Source organism: Brassica napus, chromosome A10 (genome assembly GCF_020379485.1).
Source record: "Brassica napus cultivar Da-Ae chromosome A10, Da-Ae, whole genome shotgun sequence".
Taxonomy (NCBI): domain Eukaryota; kingdom Viridiplantae; phylum Streptophyta; class Magnoliopsida; order Brassicales; family Brassicaceae; genus Brassica; species Brassica napus.
Genome location: NC_063443.1, coordinates 9,282,277 through 9,291,785, shown reverse-complemented (window position 1 = coordinate 9,291,785; position 9,509 = coordinate 9,282,277). Strand labels below are relative to the sequence as shown.

The window sequence follows — 9,509 nt, the reverse complement described above, 5'->3', positions numbered from 1 at the left end:
TTCTCAGTGCTTTGATATCCCTCAGAACTGGTTCGACAATCTCTTATACTACAACATTTGTCTTAGGAGCCTTGAAAACTCCTAACATCAACACGAAGGCAGGAGGAGAACCCAACCCAAAGCAAAAAATCGTCTTAGGTAGGAGAAGAAGGTCGGTGTCCTGCTCTAAGCAGGATGCATGACTTCCTGAATTAATTATCCCCAACAGTTTGCACCTTATCTTTCAATTTTATGGGTGAAGTTGGGAGATAACATGTGCACTTAGAAACTCGGTAGTAGATGCGTTATTGCAAGGTGTCAAAGGAAACTGTTGCTCTTTAGGTGGTTTCGGCAAAAATCTGTATGTGATCGCGTGATCTTGAGAGATTCTTGATACCAGATTCATGTTACAATGACTAACGAGACCCATCTTATGGCATATATATGACCTTAATGGCACGTAGCCTTGTTGGCACGTAGCCGCGTGATCACCTGATCTAAGTGGCACATGGTCGGATCAGGTGAGGAGATCGTCGATATACTTCAGCGAGCATGTTGTTTTCCTGATTTTTAGGAGAATATTGTTGCCTGGGTCGGGATATAAACAGCAAGATGCTACAATTGGCATGTATTTTCCTTTGACAGACGATAATCACTTAGATCTCTCAGCAATGTCGAGGGAAGATTGTTGTGCTGCTTTGAGGCAGGAACCCCTAGTTAGGAGGCCGGAGTATAATATTGTAATAGAAATGCCCCCTTGATTGGTGAAGTACGGCTTTGATTCATAGTTCAATCTTTTTAATTTTGCGTTTTTGTAGGATTGTGCCGTTAGAGCCGATTTAAAAATTGGATCATCTATTCTTGCTCCGGATCCACTATCCTTTTATTGGTGGCTTTTCCAAGGAGAGACCACAACTCTTTCTCTTATCCTTTATATCTTGGTTTCTTTTCTTTTTCTACGAATTCTTTTTGTTTTCTTTTCCTTAAATTGCGATTGTCTTTTTGCGATCTCGCTTTCTTCAGGTTTTCAACTTCAGTGTAATCCTTCTGTTCTGTTAGTTTAGTTGTAGAATTCAAGGGTTTAGTCGAATCTTTCGTTTTGATTTTCCTTAGATTGTTGACTTTCGTTTCTATTACGCAGATCAGAAATGGAAGGTAACCCTATTGGAGAAAAGATCCCACATCGAAAATATGAAAGGGACTTGAGTAATATATAAGGGACTTGGGCCAATCCACTAATCACCATTTGGTTTTAAGTTGGAAGCCCAAGAAACTTATCAGACCCTAGCCATATTATGTATCCTTCCTCTTCCATAGGTAGTATGGTTAGGAAGATGAAATTTGACCTTGATGTGTCGGGATCTGTTAATTTGACGACAAACTTGAAAGATCAGTACCGGGGAGTTCTCATTTGGATATTATGCAGCCAGCAGTATGACCTAGTTAGTAGACACTTCCTAACTTATATAAATAAATATATATACGGGATTATGCTATTGAAACCCAGAGTGACTCAAGAAGATACTACAGTGTGGGGATTAGAAGAAGTGGTGTGTACTCAACGAAGATTGGCTACAAATTTCTCGACTCTATAATTAAGACTCAGCATCCACAAGCGATTTCTTTGTCTGCAGTGGAGAAGCAACTATGGCAAAATATCTGGAAGGTTAAAGCTCCACCAAAAATTAAGCACTTCCTATGGAGAGCTCTCTCTGGTGCTTTAGCTGTCAAGGAAAGACTACAGACCCGAGGCTTTCAACTGGATACCAACTGTCAACAATGTGGACGTGGGGTAGAGAGTATTTTGTCATGTTCTCTTCACCTGCGAAAAAGCACAAGAGGTTTGGAAGATCACGAACCTCCAGCTACCTACAGAAGGCTTTTCCAGCTCATCGACCTTCTGCATCTAGTATCTGTGTTCAGAAACTCTGCAGTGGAAGAAAGCTCAAGAATGGTGTTTCCTTGGGTCTTGTGGCATTTGTGGAAGGCAAGAAATGGGTTGGCTTTTGAGAACCGTGTGGAAGATCCCCTCTCAATTGCAAGAAGAGCCTTTGAGGAAGCTTCATCGTGGATAGACGCACATAAGTTACGTCAAGAAGTTGAAGTTACCACTACAAAAGGTGATCAAGAAGTGGGATGGAAGAAACCTCCTGTTGGTTGCTTAAAATTCAATATAAGGCTCCTCCTGGATTTGACCCAACACGCTCAGTGAGGCTGCATGGATCCTTAGAGATGAGAACAGCAGGACACTTTTACGTAGCCGCCGAAGATCTTATTCCTACAGCCCATCCAAAACAGAATCTGAGCTGTGGTCTATGCTATGGGCTGTTTAAAGTATGCATTCTCTGCATAAGGCCAGTGTAATCTTCGAAGCATCTTCGGAAGAAGTAAGGAAGGTTCTAACGAATCCAAGTCTCTTTCCTCATTTTTCAAGGATCATTCATGCTATCCAGAGCTATCTCTCCCAGATTGAGATAAGGCGCTTAGATCACTTTCTGCAGGAAAGAAATGAAGCTCAAGACAAGTAATGTTTCAGGGTTGGCTTACCCTGGACCTGCTCCTTCCCATGATGCATACTGGCATTTAGTGTTTTCTCCTTTTTCTCTTTTTAGAGTTTGTGGTCTTTCCATTTAATGGGTTCTTTCGAACTGTACAGAGAACAATGAATTTTTCAGTGTTATAAAAAAATATCAGTAACGGGATTGATCGTTAGTTTATGTTCATTTGATTCAGTACTGTACCAGTTTTTTGGTTCTTCATTTGAAAATTTGATCCAGCAAACAAAATTTCTCAAAATTTTATTATTTAATTGTAGCTTTGGAACTAGTGTAGATAATATTATAGTAACACATTAGTTCAGAAGATTGATAAAAAGAAGAAGAAAATGGACGTCAAGGTCTTCATTACCATGAACTTAACTAGTAAAAATCTAAGGTATGAAAATAACATATCGACTGTGTGTCCTTCGGAAGTGTAGCGGGAAGTGTAGCGGGCAGTCACTGTTTGTACGTACTGCTTATATGCCCAATTGGGTCGATAAATGAAATCGTTTAAGAAAAAACCATCAAATATTCATCTCTATATATTAATTAGATATGGATCTACTTACAAAAGCTCTATCAGATTCATAACCAAGATAAACAAAAAAAAAAAGAGAGGAGATGACAAGACACTCGGTAAAAATCTCAGCCGCCTCTCATAGAAAAGATAGAGGAATAAAATCTAATGTCAAGAACTGAAAAATCCCAAAAAATAAGTGCTAAGAGAAATCAAAAATCGACGAGGTGAGCAGAGAAATCAGGAATCCTAGAGACAGCTGAAGAAGGTGAGGGAAGGAGGAAACCGCCGATCCGTAAGACGTTTCTGTCGCCGGTACGCCGTGGAAGAATCCCGGCGGTGAGTTTAGCGAGAGCCGTCGTGTACTCCACTAGGTACTCAGTTATTATCACCACTGAGATCATCTTTTCTCTTTACCCTTCTTGTTTTTCTTTGTGATATATACGCGAAGAAAATGTGATTAGTGAAGAAGACAAGAGTTCATTGTGTGTTTATATAGGCGACCTTTTTTCACTTTCAAGTAGTCATCAGAGAGAGAGAAAAAGAGGGAGACAGAGAGTGAGAGACAGAAAATAACAATATATTTTCTGTTTTTTTCTTACTTTTTTAATCACTTGCCTCTCACGCACACTGAACATTACATGTAAAACCAATCAAGGGACTATTTGTTTAAGATATGTTTTTTAGTGGGTCATACAGAGGAGATAATTAATCATTTTAGAAGGATTTTTCAAATAAAACCATTTTACAATTCAATAAATAAAAATAATGGTACTATAATCGAACTTCATCATTGAATTTCTTTTTTGGTGAATTATATGGGTTTTTCTTTCCTTCTTTGGTTCACCATACGCGTATAGCCTGGATTCAACAAAATTTGTTGGTTTTTCAATTATGTGGATCTATAGAAAACATTATCTATTAATACATGCATCTCAATAATTCATTTTATACATGATTAGCATGAATCACTTTATATAAAAAAAATTAGGGTAACTTTTCTCTACGATCTGTACACTGAGACGAAAAAAAGTTTGACATTTGAGCTTTGTCCATACAAAAAGAAAACTTGATCTGATTTAGATTCGTAAATGAATCTGTACAACTTGATTTTTAGGACCACTGCTCGTACGTTCAATGCAAATTCTTTGTACTAAAAATTAACTTTTATAAATTATAAGCAACCATGTATTTATGATCTATACATAAATAAACAGTCAATTACTTAGTGAACATATATGTTACTATTAAACCAAAAAACATATATGTTACTAAATCAAGATGCAAAAATAACTTGTTCGGTCCACAATTTGAGTTACGAGTTGACAAAAAAAAATATTTGAGTTACTTATTGTAACTTACATTTTTGGTAGTACTAAATATATGACACTATAAATAGAGATTGATTTGCGCGCCCGTACAAATTTTGATTTTTACTTTATATATATATATATATATATAGTTTAATGATTTTTTTAAACACATAGATTATTTGAATATTTTTAGGTTCTCACGAACCTATCCGGTCCATTAAAGATCCGACTCGAATTCTGTCTGAAAATTTATAATATTTGAATTGAGTTTAATTTTAAAACTCAAAAAATCCGATATCTAAAAAAATTGATTCACACTTGAATGAGTACACAGATGTACATATCTAACTGCTTCTATAACCAAATTAAAAAAAATTATTTATTAACCAGTTTTATCCTTGTCAAGAATGAATCAATTTCATTCAAAACTTAAAATTATTATGGTTAACACTTAGAATAAATGATATCCAATTACTATAGTAAATTCAATTAATGAAGTAGTTAGGAAGAGTGAAAAAATAAAAAAAAATGTGATAGAATACTTAAAAATGTGCAAATTCTTTTTTATACTTTGTAATAAATGACATCAAATTAATTAGAAAAGACAATAAATAAAATGACTAAAATTAGTTAAAAATAAATGAGAATCTGTAAAAAAAACAATTAAAAATAGGCAACTATTATTTTGTACTTTAATTGTAACTAGATTTTGATCTGCGCTTGGAAAGAGCGATTATATTATAATACAATCTTATTATATCGAAAAATATAATTTTTAACAGTTATATAATCTACGAATTAGTTTATTTGAGATTTTATATGTACACTTTTATGTAAGTTTCTTTTAGGCATGAGAATTATATACGGATAAAAAAACAAATTGAACCGATCCAAAAATATAGGTTTAGTTCAGGTTCAAAGAAGATAACCTATTTGGCTTTTTTTGGATCCGCAGGTCTTTGTTTGAGTACGAGTCCTACCATAGACCCGATCATAAATATGTTGTGTATATTAGGTATATTTGGATATTTTGAATATGTTTCCGGTATTATGGATATTTTTTTTAGAGTTTTTGGTTTACGATTATAGTTTTTGATTTCAGGTAAATTTTCAAATTAAAAAAAAAAGTGGGTTTTTTTTTCAGTTCATCATGTCAGATTTTGAATAAGATTTTGAATTTTTAAGTATTTGAATTTTTTGGGTATTTGTTTGGAGTTTCAAATATTTTTCAAATTTTTTAGATATTTCGATTTTTTTTAGAATCCTAAATACCCGAATATATGTGGACCATTTACGTTCATATCAGGTTCAACTACCTTTTGATATAGATTTTTAACGTTATTGCACAAAAACATGATAGTTGAAATATTTTTCTGAGTAAATGTATCACAAGGAATAACATAAGAATCTGTTAAAAATATTTAAAATATTGTATGGTTAGAATGAGTAATGGTATTACGAAAAAAATAGTTACACATGACTCCAACAACTTATTTATATTAGATTTTTTAAGACTATTTCTCTTTTAATAGTATTGATTCGTTTTTAAGTGAAATGTATATAAAAGTATAATATCTAAACCATTAATTTTCAAAATCGTGAATAATCAATATTGATATCGTGAAGTCGGGTTAACTTTACAGAACCAATGAATTTCTACATTTTTGTGAAGGTAACATGAATATTCAGAAAACTCATTTTTAAATATGAAAATATTTATCAAACTATAAATGGTTGAAAGTTTAGTATATGATATGAGATTTTAGTGGGAAAGTTTATATATGATATGATTACTTTACTATAAAGGAAAGAGGAAGTTAGAGTGTACACATATATGTCGTATAACTTCTTTTGTTTTAAATCATATATTATATGATAAAAGTGATAATATAAAATATTAGTTTCAATGTTTTTATGATTAAAAATTAAAATGGTAAATATAGGCATAGTAGTGATTAGGATTTAAAAGTCAGATTTGAATAAATAAATGAATTGAATAAATTATGGTTAGAGAAATATATGGTAATATATTATTAGTCTAAATTTAAGGTAAGACCAAAAAATAATGAGATAAATGAAATGGCCCAACCAACTTTTATAGATAGATTTTTTTAAGACTCATTCCTTTTTAATAGTATTGATATAATGGATTACATTAAGAGTTACCATATATATGTTAAATTTACGTATACATATATATATATGTATTACTAATTAACTAACAGAACTAGAGGTCAATGATCGGAATAATTAAAATTAAGGCTTTATCCCTTTTGTGTAGCTGTATATGAATATCAAATACTTTGTATCGATTCTTGTTGGAGCTACTATCAAAGAGTAGTTAGTGGTTTATTTAATGGTGTTTATATGTTAAACAAAAAATCCCCTATATATTAAAAGAGAAGCATTATAACATATTTTTGTAGCCACATGTTATCACCACAATCATTCTTAGAATCCTTAGAAAAATATGTTGGTTCATATAAATATATAATAAGCTTTTTATTAAACTAACCATAAATTAATCATAAATGTTCTTCATTGTTTCTTTCCTAAAGTATATATGACAATTAATGATTTTGAATAATAAAAATTTGATAAAAATCAGTCTATTTTCTATCATTTTTAATTCATTTTAAAATAAATTAAACAACTACATTAACTATATAATAAAAAATTAGATTTTTTTCGTATATGTTATATTTTGAATTTTAAAAAACAAATATAAATGACTAAAGTTGTTAAAAATTTCACACTGAAATTTTTGTGATCCATGGCTTAAAATTTATGTTATAACAAGAAACAAATGATTACGAAATTACATAAGTAGGAAGTCTCATTTAATAAATATTATATATATGCATATTAATATTTTTTAAAAAATAAATTTTATACCATATAAAATACATAAGTATTTTAATTTAGAATTTGATTTGAAATTTTTTGATAAACATTTTGAAAAATTATTGACAACTTAGTATTTAGATTTTAAACTTTGCATTGAATGTTTTTAAAATTATAAATTACTAAAACTATTAAACATTTCATAAATTTTTTATTCTTATCATTGATTTAAAATTTTTGTTATAAATAAATACAAACGATCAAAAATAATATGAGTATAAAATATTTTTTAACAGATGTCAATATTAAATATGTACTATATTTCTATGTTAATATCATTTAAAATTAATTTTAAAACATATAAAATTGAAAAAAGTGTTTGTCTGGATAAATAAAATTTATTTAAGTATTTGTACCAATTTAATTATATACGTAATAGTTATTAAATTTTTAATTATTCATTATTTCATAATATGTAAAAAATATATAATACTTAAAAATAATTTATATATAATATTCATTCCGCGCAAGAACCTAGTTGGTGTGTATATAACTTGACATGTTCACATGTTGCTCTAATGTTACATCATCAGATTCATCACATTTAACTAATAGATTTTCAGTATTAATTTGTAGATAATATATAATCTACTTTCAGTACTTAATAGAATATTTTGTAGATAATATATAATTTGTAGATAAATAGTTAACTTAAGAATCTACTTTCAGATTCGAGACTTGAAAGCGTGATCTGATAATAATATAGGGTTCATAACCAGCGAAGAAAACAGAAAATGTGTCTGAATTGCAGAAAACAAAAACTACTCCAAAATGGCTGATTCAGTTAGATAGTAATTAGTGGATGCTTAAAGATGATAACTAGAAATTTATAACTGTTGATGTGTCTTAATGACGACAAAGACTAGAACCGTTAAATATGATTACTAGGCATGGGCATTCGGGATCCCAAACGGATTTCGGTTTTATCCAATCGGATTTCGGTTTTTCGGGTTTATCAAAATCAGCCCCATTCAGATTATATGAAAGTTCGGTTCGGGACCGGTTCGGGTTCTATCGGATTCGGGTCGGGGTTAGTAAATCTTCAAAGAACCGGTACAACCCAATATACTTTCGGGTTCGGGTTCCAATCGGTTTTTCGGTTTAAAAGTACCTGATTTTTACCTATTTTATAACCAAAACATGAGTAAAATCGGTTCTTCAGTTTTAAAATACCTGATTTGTATCTATTTTGTAACCAAAAGTTAAGTAAAATCGATTCAAAAATAAGGAACATCAACCATGATCATTCAAAATCAAACGAAAAGTAAACATATTTACTGATAAAAAAAACCAAATAAATAAAAGCATAAAATGAAAACCAAGTTCTCATGAAATGAGAAACATTGTTTAACGAAAACAAAATCTAAATCTAAATACTTCAAGATTCAACGGCCATCTTCAACCATCAACCTTCATGTAATAGTACCACCAACCTTCATGCAATAGAACCACCAACCTTCATGTAATAGATAAGTATTTTAGATGTTCAATATTTCATAGTGTATTTTGGATACATATTAGAAATTGAGATCATGTTTGGTACAAGATCTTTTCGAGGTTTTGAATGTTTCGGTTTTTATCAGATGTCCATTTAGATTCGGGTTCGGTTCGGATAATACCCATAACCCGAAATACCACAAAACAAGATCCATTCGGTATTTACGTCGGGTTCGGATCGGTTCGGATTCATTTTTATCGGATCGGATTCGGTTCGGGTTTTCGGGTTCGGTTTATTTACCCAGCCCTAATGATTACTTGCTGTGAAAAAATATATTAGATTTTAGGGTTAACCATAGTAATATCGTACCAAATCAAATTATAGTAAACTCTACAGCGGTTAATTCCATGTACGTAATTAGTATTGCTAAATAGTAAATATGTTAAACTTAGGACATGACTGAATTTGAAGCTCTAGAAATGCTTAAGGCGTGTACTAAAGCGTAACTAGAAATGCCATTACGCTTCTACAAAAATAATATCCTTAGAATGTTAGTTTATTTTGATTTTGTCTTGCAGAAAATCAAAGAGTAGACTTTGAAAATACAAACTGGGAAAATAGATATTAGAGACAGTTACAAAAAAAAAAAAAAAGATATTAGAGATCCTTAAAATCTCTTACGTGAGGGGGCCATATCAATTAGATAAAAATCTATTAATAGTCTGGTAATTGAGTAAATCTAAACTCTATAATGGAGTTATTCAATTTCAGAAGAAAAATGAAGTTTTACATGGGAGATCTCTCTATTTATTACCCAA

General features: G+C 31.0%; 1 protein-coding gene across 1 annotated transcript; it reads right to left on the bottom strand.

Moving 5' to 3' along the window:
• Positions 1 to 3,037: 3,037 nt before the first annotated feature.
• On the bottom strand, positions 3,038 to 3,885 carry BNAA10G07240D. Its single transcript, XM_013803593.3, has one exon. It carries the CDS (start codon positions 3,438 to 3,440, stop codon positions 3,249 to 3,251), a length of 192 nt encoding a protein of 63 aa, XP_013659047.1. The 5' UTR covers positions 3,441 to 3,885; the 3' UTR covers positions 3,038 to 3,248.
• Between the last annotated feature and the right edge of the window lie 5,624 nt (positions 3,886 to 9,509).

Bases quoted from the DNA above. Each gene is read 5' to 3' on its own strand.
- BNAA10G07240D (XM_013803593.3), bottom strand. From the start codon at position 3,440: ATGATCTCAGTGGTGATAATAACTGAGTACCTAGTGGAGTACACGACG.